We start from the raw sequence: 15,317 nt of genomic DNA, 5'->3' as shown, positions 1-15,317 counted from the left end.
CCTGTTGCTTCCACCTGTGGGCACTCACTTGCAGTTCTCAAACATCTGATATTTACAGTATGTACCTCTTCTGTTGAGCAAGTCTGGCCACTCCTGGTGTATAGCAAGGTGACTGTTGTTTCAGTATGAAGCAAGGACCTTTAGAAAGCTTCTGAAGGTTGGCCATTATGGCAGTACTATAGGCTCCCTTGCTCTTGTGAAGTTACCTTTAGAATAGAAATATTTCAGTACAATTTAAAATGTGTTTCTATCAACTGACTCAATCCTAGAATTTAACTTTCCTGAGACAGATGTTTGGAACATTATGAAAGAAAAGTTACTGCAAGAATTTTCTCATTGTACATGGAGCAGTGGCTTGGATCCTAGATTACATTAACTTAAGGAAGTTATCGTCAGATCCAAGTCTGAACTGGGGTGATTTTTTTCCTCTCCTAGCTCCCAGTCATGCTTTATCCCATGTTACTAAGAAGTCTGCTACCCCATATTTCTTCAGAGGAGTGTAGGTGTCTGTATCAGGGAGAGTGGATAGAGAAACCTACTTTCCATGGACTTTTCAATTTATTTTAGGACTCAAGCCACAGGTATTCAAGGTGATTTCACATCCAGCACTCCTTCCAATTTTAATTAATGTGTGATCAAAACTTTGCTAATGTCCACACATAAAGAAAATCAACTGTTTTCAAAAGTTATGGGTTGCAGAGATATTCTACACTTTAATATTTTTCAGATTTTTCATACAAGGCTTAATGCTGCCCAAGTCTACTTGGACCTCCTGTGTTGGCAAATGGGGTAACATATGCCAAATCCCATCTAAGTGGAAGGCTCCACCACCTGTGATATTAAAAAAAGAGAATATTGCTATTTGTCAGGAGTAATATTCAAGCTATCGTGCTGAACACTCTTGAAATATCTGTTATTTGGAAATAGATTCAAACTGTAATGTTTGGGGCCAGATTTGACATAAATACAAAGATCTGTAAACTTTTTATATTCAGGACTTTTTCTATGATCTGCAGCATTGGAGTCACTTAATATTTTTAAATGACACATGGCCATTTTCCTGCCCTCCCTTCCTCCCTCCTTAGAGCGTCAGGTACCCAGGGAATTTTCCTCTTGTCCACAAGTATTAAAGGTACAGGAATATCCTTCTTTGCCTCTGGTCACCCTCTCGCTCTATCCTTAAACTGCCCCACAATAATTACGATGATACCACTTTAGGGCAGATGGTGGTTCACTTGTGGGTGCCTTCCTTGATATCCTGGAGACCTGCTGCCAGTCATTGTTGGCAATATTGGCTTAGCAAGACCACTGCTCTGACTCTTGTTTGAAGTAACAAGTTTTGCCCAAGCACCATTTGGAGAAAGATATTGCTGGTATTGGGTCAAGGCTGCAGCCTCCTTTCTTAAAGGAGTTTTCTGGCGGTCCTCACCCATTGCCCTGTCAAAACACCCTTTTAAAGTAGCTGGAGTCTCAGGAAAATGTTCAAAACACTGACAAGGTTGAGGATTATCAGCAACAGGGGGAAATGATGAGGCTTTTACCACAAAGTGGGTGCAAAATAATGTTTCGACATGTACCAGGGTTCCACTCAAGATTAAATCAAGAGTGCCCTGACATTAGCCAGATCTGGACCTATGTGTTTTAAGGCACAGATTTACTCTGGACTGGATCCAGACTTAGTCATACTTCAAGTAGATTCTCTGAAATCCTAAGGGTTAATTTATATTATTATTATTATTATTATTATTATTATTATTATTATTAAACATTTCTATGCCGCCCCTTGCCGAAGCCTCGGGGCAGCTCACAACACAATAAAATACATTGAAATACAATAGAACATAATAAATTACCATTAAATACAAAAATACAAAAAATACACTGAGTTACAAACATAATAATATAAAATTAAAATTATCAGTATAAAATAAGTAAATAAATAATATAGGAGGAGAAAAGAGAAGGAAGAAGAAGTTGCCCTGGCCAGATCATATATTTTAACAATTAAAATGATGTTTAAATAAAAACGTCTTTACCTGGTGCCGAAAAACCAGTAACGACGGTGCCAGGCGGACCTCTTTGTAATTTGTAATGATTTCAATGGGATCTACTCAAAAAATGACTAAGTTTGTATCCAACCGAGTCCTGTCTTTGTGCAACCATTTACCCAGCCAGTGTGTGAACAACTAAAGTCCTCCCATTTTCTACTTTGACTGCCTTCTTAATTTTCCCCACCTTGGAACATAGGAAGATGCCTTAGTCAGACCTCGGGTCCATCTAGCCCAGTGTTGCTGAGACCAACTGGCAGCTGCTTAGTGAGGCTTCAAGCAGATTCTTTTTCAGTCCTACCTGGCAATACCAGGGACTGAACCTGGGACTTTCTGCATTCAAAGCACCTTCTCAGGCACTGAGCCCTTCAGATCCCCCGCTGAATTTTAGTAAAGGGGAGGATGTGATTGTATGCCCCACATATGCAACCACCTTGTGGGGCTGCCATTCTGCCGAGGAATTTGGCTCTCCCTAACAGAGGAGTCACGGAATTTGCCTTTTGCTGGATAGTCAGTTAGTCTTCTGCAGTTGAAACACAGTTTGTATTCACAAGAGAAGACGATCTGTTGTGGCTCAGCTTTTGCTTGAGTGGTATTTCAAAAGCGAAACAGATTATTTACATTCATGTGATGGCACCATTTATCATTTCAAGTTATTCTACGGTATCTCTAAACAAAGTATTACAATACAGCTCACTGTACCTGTCAAGATCTAATAGATGCTTCAAAGAACATGAAGCATTCAGCACATGCAAACCCTTTCCCACACCAGATCAAAGGAAGCACTGGTGCTTGTATATTTTACAGTGGCAGAGTTGAAAGAGTTTATGATTTTTTAAAAAAGCAAATGTGGTAGCTATGAACAACAGCACAGTAATGCCAAGTAAAATGATTCATGTCAATCATTAATATTCTTTTTGCACATAAAGCCACAGAAACTAGATGCTAATCAGTTATTTCACACATAAGAAAGACACACATATCCCAATCCTATGCACACTTACCCAGAAGTCCCACTGATTTCAGTGGGGCTTGTGCATAGGAAAGTGTGGACAGGACTCTAGTCCAGGCCCTAAAAACACTTATTGGGCTTTAGAAGTTCTAGTATAGTTTTTAATCTGAACAATCCAAGATGTCTATATATTTAATCAGTAACTCTTTTGTGAATCAGAACTCTTAAGAAGGGGATAATCACTGTCTGTACTCTGCCTTGTGTTATCTTCTGACCTCATTGTTTACAATTCCCCTTCCCTCCCCAGCCATATGGATGTAAACCTGTAATACAGGAATGCACTTCATACATCTATAGCCCACAAATGCTTAACCCATGATGATTTGTTAGACCTTAAGATACCACAAGGCTCCTTGCTTTTGGCTGCAGGGCAGGTGGATACACTGCGGTTAAGCTTCTGAAAACCCTTACAGAAGAATACATACTTATAGTTACAATTGATCCGATTGAAAATCTCTCTCTCTTCCAAGTCTGCTGGATCTCTTCACAGAGATCCATCCATCTGAACTAACTCTTGTGACAGTCAAAAGACCCATGTATTTAAAGAATCTGTCCTGCATGGTGAGGGGAGGGGATTGGTTTTTGTTTTTTTTGTTTGTTTGCTTGCTTCCTTGTTTTACAAAGCTGTAGGCTTTGAATACAGCCATTAATGTTGTCCACACAAGTGGGATTCAGTCCTGGCATGGGCAATAGCCAATTGAGAACTCCAGGGTATGAGGTTGAAAAAGCTTGATTCTCCAGAAAAAGATCTCCGTGCACAAAGTAGGCAAAATGGAAAAACTTCCCTGAGGAAAAACTTCCCTTTTTATAACATTTTAGAGGAATGTAAACAGGCACTGGGATAGATCACAGATCTGCTTCCTTCCTAAACCCATGTATGGACACATCCAGGGAGAAACTTGAGTCTGTCTTTAATTAACTGCAGCAGCAGGAGTGGACCTTAACAAAGTAATGTCAAGTAGTAAGGACAAGTAGAGGTGGAGCAAATTATTTTTACTGCAAGCCACAAACTATGTAAACCAGGAACAGATTAGTAAATAGGTACTTCAGTAGGAACTACTCCCACTTTAGGCTGTGCTTTGCTCTTATTGTAAAACCAGGCTTTTTGAAAACATAATTTAGTTTTATTAGCTCTCAACTGTTGTTTGATTCCTGGCAGGACTAAATTTGTGCTAAGGCTTAGCCAAGTACTTATTTTCAATGCCAGGACTTAATTTAGGAAGATAGGAATTAAGAAGTCCTCAGAATGGTTCAGAATTATTCCATCTTTCGTGGATAACTACCGAATATACTACATACCCCTGCATCTGATGAACTGGACTATAGTCCATGAAAGCTTATGTCACAATAAATGCATTAGTCTTTAAAGAATCTGTGGTTCTTGCTGTAGTAAAATCACAAATTTACCCTTCTGGATTTTCCTACCTATCACGAAATGGAGGGCTTTTCAGATGAGAGTGTCATATTTCCAAACAGCCCCGAAGTATATTTTTCTTGGGAATTAAGCAGAAGTTCCTGCATGCATCTGAATGACAAGAGCAAATAATGTTGCAAGGTTGTCACACATAAGATAGCTGTAACCTGCTCTCTACAAAGACTTTAGGACACAAAATAACAGGCATAAGTTACAGGAAGGAAGTTTTCAGTTGCAAATCAGGAGAACTTCCTAATGGTCACAGCAGTCAGACAATGGACAGAAAAGTTTAGGGAGGAAGACCTCACTGGAGGTCTTCAAGGAGTGACTGGACAGCCATTTGTCATGGATGCTTTGATGTGAGCTCCATCACTGAGCAGGGCATTGGACTTTATGGCCTGAATGGTCCTTCCAATTCTATGATTTGCTCGTGTGTGTGTGTGTGTGTGTGTGTGTGTGTGTGTGAGAGAGAGAGAGAGAGAGAGAGAGAGAGAGAGAGAGAGCGCGCGCGCGCGAGAGCGAGAGCGAGAGCGAGAGCGAGAGCGAGAGCGAGAGCGAGAGCGAGAGCAAGAGAGTAGTTTTGACTGGATAGGGACTGAAAGACACAGAAAGGCATGCTGCGAGTTCCTAATTTGAATTATTTAGGACTTGGGCATGCAGCTTTGGATGCCCTGCCTTGGTGTAGGGCACCCACTCAATTTCAGTATGCTTTGCCTGTATAAACAAAGCAAAGATTTATTTAATGCTGTAAGTCTACAATGCTTTCTCAGAGGGGGAACTTGGTACTACTTGCCCAGTAATTTCTCACCTGTGGGGGAAGTAGAGAACATATAAAAATATTTACTGTGAAATTTTGTGTCAAATTGAAGAAAAGAGGTGATATGATGTGTGGACAGGGTGGAATAGAGGTATGGGAACTTCTTTCTTGTTTGTGGGCTGCTGAAGAGACATGCTGCATGGGACGCTGAATGTCAGAGATGGCTTTCCTCTCCAAAAGACAGTTAACAAGCAAAGAGCAACCACTTCGGCTAACCCCTCTGCCCGCATGCACAGGTTTCCCCTGAGTTCTCCCAGGTCAATATTTCTAAAGGAAAAAACAATTTCTTTCCTTTAAGTTTAAAGCTGCACAATCCATGTGCAATTGTTGTGCAAATAATAACCTTAAAAAAACCAAAACTTTACACAGAAGAAGCAGCAGCCTACAGTTTCATATTTGCTCTAGTAATTTAACTGACACAATGAGAAACATGGCTGATGGGTTGGGAAATGTCATCAGAATTTAAGAATAACAAAAGAATAACAACAACTTTTTGTTGTATTTTAGGCACCAGAGTAACAGCCCAACTTCTTCTGCAGAGCCAGATTTTCTCGGCAAACAAACAAACAAGGTACTGTGAGTTTCAGACTCTAAAATGCCATAAAATCCCTGAATCTACAGTTCTGAAGTATGTTCACGGTAGCTTGGCATAACCATCAGAACATGAAACCGTTAGTGGTGTTTTGAAGTCTTTGAGACAAAAGCCTGCTTGCTAAGAACTTTAGTTCTGTAGAAAGACAGGGAGGTACAGTGAATAAGAGAATCAAAAGGCTGGAAATCTGCTGCTGAGAATAAATGCTCACTGCTCCCAGAGGTGATTTGTCTGTGCACTTCACTTTCTACAGATGTTAGAGCCTCTTTTTTCGTAAGGACCTGAGGTTCTTTGGTAGCACTTTGATATCCTGCTTGAATTCAATATGTGAAATGGAGGAGTCGCTCTGTGACTGGGAGCACAGCACAGGCTTTGAAGTCTGATCCAATTTTTGCTGCTTACCATTTGATGTTGAAAGGATGAAATGAAGAAAATGTACAGTTTTTGCCAGTAACTCTGCTGAGCATATGTAAGATTAAAAAAACAAAATCCCTTGGATGATGTACTTAGAAATGTTAAGCAGATTAATACCTTCCTATAGCCTTTTTTTCTTCTTCTAAAGATACAAATTAACTTTGAGAGGAAAATCAGAATACAGTGTGTGCCATTATTACTCGTTGCCTCTCTGCTGGGGAGGAGAAGTGAATGGGTGGCAGAAAGGAAACAAACAAAAGCTTGCAATACAGGGCCTGAAAACACTGCTGCTCAAGAAACAAGTATGGGGCCTGTAGGCTCACCTATGGAGAAATGCCACAGGGCTCAACAGACTGGACTGATGGGATCACGTCTGAAATGGCTCTAACCCATGTTTCCCCAACATGGGAAACATGGCTTCCAGAGGTTGTGGGGCAATGCCCAGTACTGCTGCTGCACTTATTTATTTTTATTTATTTATTAAAACATTTCTATGCCGCCCCATTCGCCGAAGCCTCGGGGCGGCTCACAACATGAAGTAAAATACAAAAATAACAATATAAAAATAACAATATAAAATACATAACAATATAAAATAAGTCGCCCTGGCCAGATAAAATAAGCAAATACTGTTAACAATTAAAATGATGCTTAAATAAAAAGGTCTTCGCCTGGCGCCGAAACACAAATAACGACGGCGCCAGGCGGACCTCTCTAGGGAGCGCATTCCATTGATTGGGCGCCACCGCAGAGAAAGCCTACCCTCCTGATTTCTTTCACGGAGGGTTCCCGGAGAAGGGCCTCTCCCGCAGATCTCAAGGGGCGGGCAGGCGTATATGGATGTAAGCGCTCCTTCAGGTAACCAGGACCCAAGCCATTTAGGGCTTTATAGGTCATCACCAACACCTTGAATTGGGCCCGGACTTCAATGGGAAGCCAGTGAAGCTGACGGAGGACTGGAGTCATGTGAACATAACACCCAGTCCCTGTCAGCAGCCTGGCAGCTCTATTTTGAACCACTTCTGCTCATTCAGGACCTGCCACTAGTGCAATGGGGAAGCAGCACTTCATAAACGAACCCCATAAATAAGCACAACCACTCATCTCTGTATTGAGACAAGTCAGAGACGCTCCCTTCCACAACCTCCGTCAGCTGGCCCCTTCCATCAATGAGTGTGGCCACTAGCAACGGGTTCACTGGCGCATGGGCAGCCCGTTGACTACACCTCCGAGGATCCCTGCCCAGTAGCCAGGCTGGCTGAAGCTGACTGGGAGTGAAGGTACCAAGTTGAGGGAAGCTGTTCTAAGCAGACTTGGAGCTTATGCAACGAGGCTGTCCAGAAATTCATATTATATTCTCATAAAGCCATACCTACATGTTTTGCTGCCTCCGTGGAATACAAAGATCAGTTTGATTTTCTAAAATAATGTTTCCATTTATTTAAAGAAAAGTTCAGCTGATACTTCAGTATCTCCAGTCGTTCTAAGGCATTCAGACCAAATGAAGGATTTGCAGCCCCACAGCCAGTCCAACACAGCTGCAAATCCCCACGCCGCATGTGTACCAAGATCACAGGCAGCACAAGGTAAGAAAGAGAATACTCTGCAAAATTTTGGAGAAATCCTTCAACTCAGGATTTTTTTTTACAAAGTTCCCTGGAAACTTCGGTGGGCAATGTGCAGCAGAGTCTGAATTATCCTGTGAGATCTTTTTCAGCTTTTACCAAGAGAACGGAACTCTGTCCCTGCCCACCATTTTTGCCTATGATAATTGTAATTATGGTTAGCTCAGGCAGTAGCTTAAGGGTTTGTCCTTCGGATATATATAATGTCTTCAGGATCATCTACTCCCACATTATTTTGCCTGAATTCTGAGATACCCTAGGTCTCTTTCCTCACCCATCCTGAGGGAATGTGGGTGGTGACTGGGGAAATGGCCTTTTCAGTTGTGGCCCCTGTTTTTCAAACATTCTCTTCAGAGGGACCTGCTTGGCACTGAGCCTTTTAACCTTTTGGCCCCATGGCCAGACAAAGACCTTTTAATTCATGCTGATCTTTAATTTCTTGATCTGATTTTACTGAGTTGTTACTATCTTCTCTGTTGTTGTTTTAGTATTCAACTGTGATGCTGTTACCTTTTTAATTTTTATTTCTGGCAATCTGAACCACCCTGAGAATCTGTGCTCAAGAATGAGATACTGCATTTTATATATATTCACATCACAAAGAAAAGCTTTTTGGTCTTCAGGTATCCTATGTGTACAACTCATGGCCAGGTCACCTCCACCCCCCACCAACATTTCGTGGAAAATCCGCAGTTTATTAATTTCAAGTGAATGAATATTTTTTGTTTGAAGCCAATTTTCTGTTCTGTGTCCAAAGGAATTCCTCCTAAGAAAATTGTATTTGTCCGTTTCATTTTATTAATTTATTACATATATACTCCACCGTTCCTCCACAGAGCTCGGGGCGGTGGATTTGATTTTTTTCTCCTTTTATCACAACAGCCCTGTGTGGTAGATTAGGCTGAGATACAGTGACCGACTCAGAGGCACCCCGGGAGCTTCATGACCAAGTAGGGATTTGAAGCTGACTCCTGAGTTCCTGCCCGAGATGCTAATCGTGGTATCACAGTGGTTCTCAGTGTAGTTCTCAGGTGTGCGTGTTTGCAGGAGCAGGGCACAGACCTTGCAGCTGAGGCAGAACAACATCAGGGACAAGACACTGAGGATGGCAGCCCACTAAGGCAGGCACTGCCGAAGCAAAGCAGGAGACCAAACCAACCACACAGGCTGAGCTTAGAAACACAGCATACATGCACATCATCCGTGATGAGCCAACATCTGTCACTAAAGATTTAGCCTTGATGGAGTGTGTGGAGAAACAAAATGCAAAGTGCCTAAAGAGAGTACAGAATGGCTTTGTACAAGATGATAGGAAGGAGCTGCAGGGAGGGGGAACTTTGAGAGAAGCTCAGGAGCCAACTAGGGCAACCTCTTGCTCTGCCAAAAACTCCAGTTGCTCTGGAAGGGCAACCAGGGGTTCGCAGCAGCCAGTCACTTCCTTGTAGTCAGACTGATCTAATCCAAGCTTCAGACCTAGAAGACAAGGAAAGCCAGTGTGCTGTAGTGATTAAGAGTGTAGAAATGAGATGCAGGCAATCTGGGTTCTAGTCCCCACTCAGCCATGGAGCCAACTGGGTGACTTTGGGCCACTCACAGATGCTCAGCCCAACCCACCTCACAGGGTTCTTGTTGAGAGGAGGAGGAGAGTTATATAACCCACCTTGGGTTCCTTGGAAGGAAAAAAAGGCAGGCGATAAATGTAATAAATAAATGGAAGTCTGCCAGCCAAAGCCTGGTACAAAGGACATACGTACATTTAGCAAGGGAGGCTGGCAGCTCCTGTGTCAGTGGGGTTCCTTACCCATTGCAGCTTTAATATTTATTTATTTATTTATTTATTAAAACATTTTTATGCCGCCCCATTCGCCGAAACCTCGGGGCGGCTTACAACAAAAAGATTAAAATAACATTTTAAAATATATACAATAAAATACAAATATATAATATAAAACATACACTATAAAACAAGCCGCCCCTGCCACTTAGAATTGGCAGGAATGATTGATGGTGCTCCCTGATGGTGAAGCTATTCTGTGGGTAGAGCGTGGCATCATGGATAGTTCCTGTAGAGCATAGAATCAAAACTGTGGTGGATAAAGAGTCTCACTAACATAGCCGCCCCTGCCACTTAGAATTAAAGGTTTGGAGGCCAAGAATTTTATTTTCAGTGCCAGAACTGAATGGAGCTTGTGGGCCTTACACACACACACACACACACACAATCTATTCCTGGTGGCCTGAAGATTTCTTCATTTCAAGCAGTTCCATTGAAGGTGGGAGGAGAGTGAGCTGCTGTGTTCTTAGCAGCAACTTTTTGCCATTCAGAAACCCTCACCAGGTGACCGCAGATCAACCACAGATGTACCAACAGATCCTGCTGCCCCTCTGAACTGACAGCACTCATATATTGAAATGACCCACTAGATCAGTTCTGCAGGAGTAGATCATATATACCAGGGGTGGCCAGCCTTGCTCAGTGGAAGATAAGCATACAGTAAATGTCCAATGTTTGAGAGCTGCAACCAGGTGCCTGGGGGCAGCAAGGATGGGTGGCGAGCAGCAAAATTTGGGCCAAAGAGCTGCATGCGGCTCCCACACTTCAGTTTGGCCACACCTGATATATACTGTTGCCCCCAGCAGCTGCCTGTGTTTGATAAATGTTTTTATTTACCCAAATCACTCAAATTTATTTGTTTGTTTATTTGAAATTTTTAACTACTCCTACCCTTTACCAAAATGGAAATGAGGGCTTTTATAGCAAATACAATGCAGAGAAGCTGAAAGAAATTTAACTAAAACAGTCCACCAAACGACATCATAAGCAGCAGATAAAAAACCCAAAATGTAGATGAAGTAAATGCCATGGACTCATTTTATTAATATTTGCAATGTTAAAATCAGTGAAGACACAAATTGTAAGGAGGAAGAGAGGGTGTGGTTAGAGAGCTTTCTCAATGATGACCTTGGGTTGGATCCAGATCCAAGTAGACCCATTGAAATCAATGGAGCTTAAATCAGTTATGACTAATTCTAGTCCCACTGATTTCAGTGGTTCTCCTCTAAGGGCATAGAGCATGTTCATGTGCAGGCAGAAATTAGCCCCACTGGGACTTTCTTCCAAGTAAATCAGGAGAATATATCATCATATAGTTCCTACTGCAAAACCAGAATTTTCTATAAATACAGTAAGTGGAGAAATTTATTACACTCTTGTTATGATTTTCAGTCCACATGGATTCATAGAAAAGGACTCTTACGGATGTGTGCATTACACTGGAACACTTTAAAAAGATTCCACATTAAACAATAAATCTGCCAAATGAATCTGTTCCCTCCAAGCCTGCATAAGATATGTGATTATTACACTCCTGGCTTTCTCTTTAACACTGAATAATACTTTACTCTCCAAGCATCCAACGGAACTAGGAGATGTGTGATCAGAGTAAACAATCATTCATTGTAAGAGATGGAACTCCATTTTCTATAAATGGAACAGTGCAGTCCACTGTAAGTAAAATCGGTGTACTTCTGTAACAAATACCTTATCAAAAGAGAGTGCCGATTAAAACTTCTTTTTGATGAAAAAGCAGCTACCCAACTGACTTGATCTAGGAAGGAAATAAGTAGGTGGAAAGAACAGGCATGCAGCCACATAATCTCTCAGTAATGTGTTTAATGCACTTAAGGCAGGCTGTGATGATCAATCACTCTTAAATGAGTAAATGTTAAAGAAATAAACCTGCTGAAGACTAATAGCCAATTCCAGTGCTCTTGAAAGTGTAGCTCTTCAGCTGGAAATTCAAATGTGCTCACACACCGGCGAGCCTGAATTGCTCTTGGTGTGTCCTTCTGAGTGTACACCGTTTGGGCCAAATGAAATGGCAAATGCAAGGCCTTATTCTTGTAATAAATATGGCAAATAAGGACTCAAAGAGAGCCATTTCAATGGGTTGTTTATCCCTATCTTATGTGGATTTCTGCAGCCGTAAGTGAGTGGGGGAGGTCTCGGTGCCACGTAAGTACACGGGATGGCAGCATTGGATTTATTGTTACTGGTGAGAAGGGGCAAAGCATGTCATCCTGATAACTCTTTTTACACATACACAAAGGAGCTTTCTGCATATGCCCAAGTTGTCCATGCCCTTCCACCCCATGGTGGTAGGTAATGCCCTAGATAGGCATTATCAGAGGAAACTGAAGACGATCGCCCTCCGATTTATGTATTTATTTATACATGTATTTACATGCTGCCTATAACTGCCGAGGCCTTCCTAGGCGGCTTACAGTACATAAACATATTAAAACAAAATAAAACACATTAAAAACCTATTAAAGCACAGCAAATTAAAATATCTATAAAAGCGATATAAAATGGGCCACAGCATTCAGGGCTAAGTGTTTTAAAAAAATCCTTACAAGGTATGTCTTCACCTGGCGCTGAAAGGAAAATAAAGATGGTGCCAGATGAATTTCCCTAGAGAAGGAGTTCCAAAGAAGGGGAGCAGCAGCGGAAAAGGCCCTTCGCCTGGTTGCCACCCCTCTCATCTCCCAGAGGGGCAGCTCTCGTGCAAGGGCCTCCCGAGATGAGCTAAGGGGGCAGGTAGGTATACATGGGTGTAGACGGTCCAGATAGCTGCACCCCAAACCATTTAGGGCTTTATATGCAATTCAAGTACCTTGAATTGGGCCCAGGCCACAACTGGTAGCCAGTGAAGTTCTTTCAGAACTGGTGTTATATGGGCCACTCTAGAAGTATCAGTCACCAACCAAGTGGCCCAATTCTGTACCAGTTGCAATTGCCAGACCATCTTCAAGGGCAGCCCCACATAGAGTGCATTGTAATAATCTATTGTGGAAGTTACCAGAGCCTGAGTAACTATCTTCAGGTTCCCACTGTCTACATTGGGGCAGAGCTGGAAAATCCACTGCAGCTGGAAAAAGGCACTCCTAGACAGCGAGTCCACCTGATACTCCAGGGACAGACTGGGCTCCAGGAGCACCCCCCCCCCACTGTGGACCCTGTTCTTTAGGGGGAGTGTATCCACATCCAGAATAGGGTAATGCCCTCCTAGCCTATCAGAGGTCCCCCCTACCAATAGTACCTCCATCTTACCAGGATTAAGCCTCTGTTTATTGACCCTCATTCAGTCCGTTATCGAGCCCAGGCCCCAGCTCAGGACAGCAACAGCTTCACCTGGATTGGATGAAAAAGAGAGCTAGAGCTGACAGAGATGGCTCTCCCAGCAGTTCCATGTAGATATTAAACAGCATGGGAGACTTTTCAAATGTCACAGGTCACTTTAAAGGAAAGTCTTTGCCCAGAAGTCTAGCTAAAGCCTCGGGGCAAAGTCTAGCCTAACAGGTTTATTTTGTGATTGTTGCTTTAATTCCTTGGTGCCTGAATGCCCCTCTACTGTGCCGCACCAGCCCTCCTCATTTTGTGAATCAGTCATCTTTTGTGCTGCACCTATCATATCTTTATGATATGGATTTATGGAAACAAAAAGGGCAAGCAGTTCCAGAGCCTTTTCCTTTCCATTGTCTATCCAGGACCTGCATGGAAATTTAGAGGATTATTTTCCATGTTCGTAGGATTTGTTTAGCTACTTGCTAACTGCACCCTTGGAAATTCTAAACATGCATATTTCAACAAAAAACAAAAGAACCTAACTCTGTCTAATATTCTTCCTCTTTGGGAACTGAGGTCTTCACAGCTAAAAAAATTCTACTGTGGAACTGTTAGTACACCAGGCACTAGACAACTCTGGGGATTGCAACAATTAGGGAGTGCGCATACTTGTAATGTAGATAGGCCCATAAGATGCAGGACTGTCAATCAAAGGGAGAAAAGCATTTAGGCAAGCATCCTTTTATCTAAGCACTTGCCTGCTTCCCTTGAGGACATCCACAAATTTCATGCAGAAAAATGCATGGAATTCCATACTGGTGAGTGATCAAGCTGGAACTCCATAAAATCCCATGCACTTGTCTATAAGGGCCACTGGGATTCTGTGCTGGCAATAGAGAAAGGAAAGCCCCTTTCTTTGAAACTAGCGTGAAAAAGCAGAGGACTGGTAGACAAGGATTGCTCTGTTCCTCTTTCACCATATCAGGCCTAGAAATATGTGTTTCCATTTGTCTGTCCTTCTTTCCTTCCTGTTTCCTCTCCTCTTCTGCAGCCAGCCTGGGAACACAAACTGTTAAGTGTGTAGCAGGTTAGCAACTTTTGACTCATTTCATGTATTAGTTACATTTCTATACCTTCCTATAGCCAAAGCAATCTTGGTGGTTTAAAGATTCAAAGCTATTAAAAATGCATTATTCAAAGTTTAAAAACCAGTGACATACAAACATATAAACAGCACACACACAACCATACTTTTATAAATTTTAAACAAGCAACTATAAATAAAAATCCAGGACCTGATTAAGAGTTACCAAGCTTTAATTGTTAGCTTATCAAGGCTGGATCAAAGGCACAAACAAGAACAAACAATCTATGCAAATATCTCTGAGTGAATCTAACTGCAGAGTGGTCTCATGCCCAAGTATTAATTGGTTTTGCCATCAATACTGATAAGGAACAATAAAGGTTTGAATTCTTTGATGAGAATTGAAAGCTTGGAAGTCCAAAAGTTATGTGTAGTCTACATGAAACTATGTTAGACCGAAATATTTCTGTTAGAAATTCACCTTCCTTCCCACAACTATGGCAGGATCTTGGTGCACTTTCCCCATCCTCAGAGTCTCCTGCTCTCTTCTCTTGGTATTATCGCTATCTGTTCTAGCCCAAACATTTATTTGCTATCAGTTTTCTGATGTTTCAGGTTAACTAAACATTGTTCATTTACAGGGTGTCTACTAGTGTCTTCCTAGTCTCATGTTTATGGCTGGGGGTTGAACCAGATCACCTCTGAGATACCTTCAAACTTTATGAGCTGCTTCATTCATTACATTTATATCTCACCTTCTGCCATCACGGTACTCAAGATGGCTACTTGCGGTTCCCTGGTGGTCAAGACTGAGAAGACCTAGACATGCTTAACTGCATGTTGGTGGTTGCCTCATGTGCCTTCAGGCCATCCCCTCGGGCAGCCTGCTGTGGCTGCATTGTGCCAGGTGCCATGGGGACCCGGCTTGCTGCGGCTTGTCAAGTTGGGCAAACCCAGGTGGCAGGATTGTCTGACAACCCAGCTCATGACTTGTTTTAGGCTTGTGCATTGTCTGCCAATCAAACAACCATACTGCCTGGGTTTGCATGACATGGCAAGCCAGGCATCTGCTAGTAGCATAAAAAATGTAGCCTGAGAGTCCCTGGAATGATATGAGAACCCCCCCTGATAAATTAAGTTATGGTGGGCTGCTGTGTCATGCAAACCAGGCCTAGGTCTCTTA

General features: G+C 42.2%; 1 protein-coding gene across 1 annotated transcript in view; it reads left to right on the top strand.

Annotated features, from left to right (window-relative positions):
- The window catches only part of MYO3B (myosin IIIB), a 210,217-nt gene that overhangs the window by 159,120 nt on the left and 35,780 nt on the right, over nt 1-15,317 (top strand). The window contains 1 exon segment of the mRNA XM_044418298.1: nt 5,799-5,862. Coding sequence (XP_044274233.1) covers nt 5,799-5,862 — 64 coding nt within the window.

The sequence above is a fragment of the Varanus komodoensis genome, unplaced genomic scaffold, assembly GCF_004798865.1.
Source record: "Varanus komodoensis strain SLA01 unplaced genomic scaffold, ASM479886v1 scaffold9, whole genome shotgun sequence".
NCBI lineage: Eukaryota > Metazoa > Chordata > Lepidosauria > Squamata > Varanidae > Varanus > Varanus komodoensis.
The sequence above is the reverse complement of the archived record's forward strand: the minus strand, read 5'-3'. Positions and strand labels throughout refer to the sequence as shown.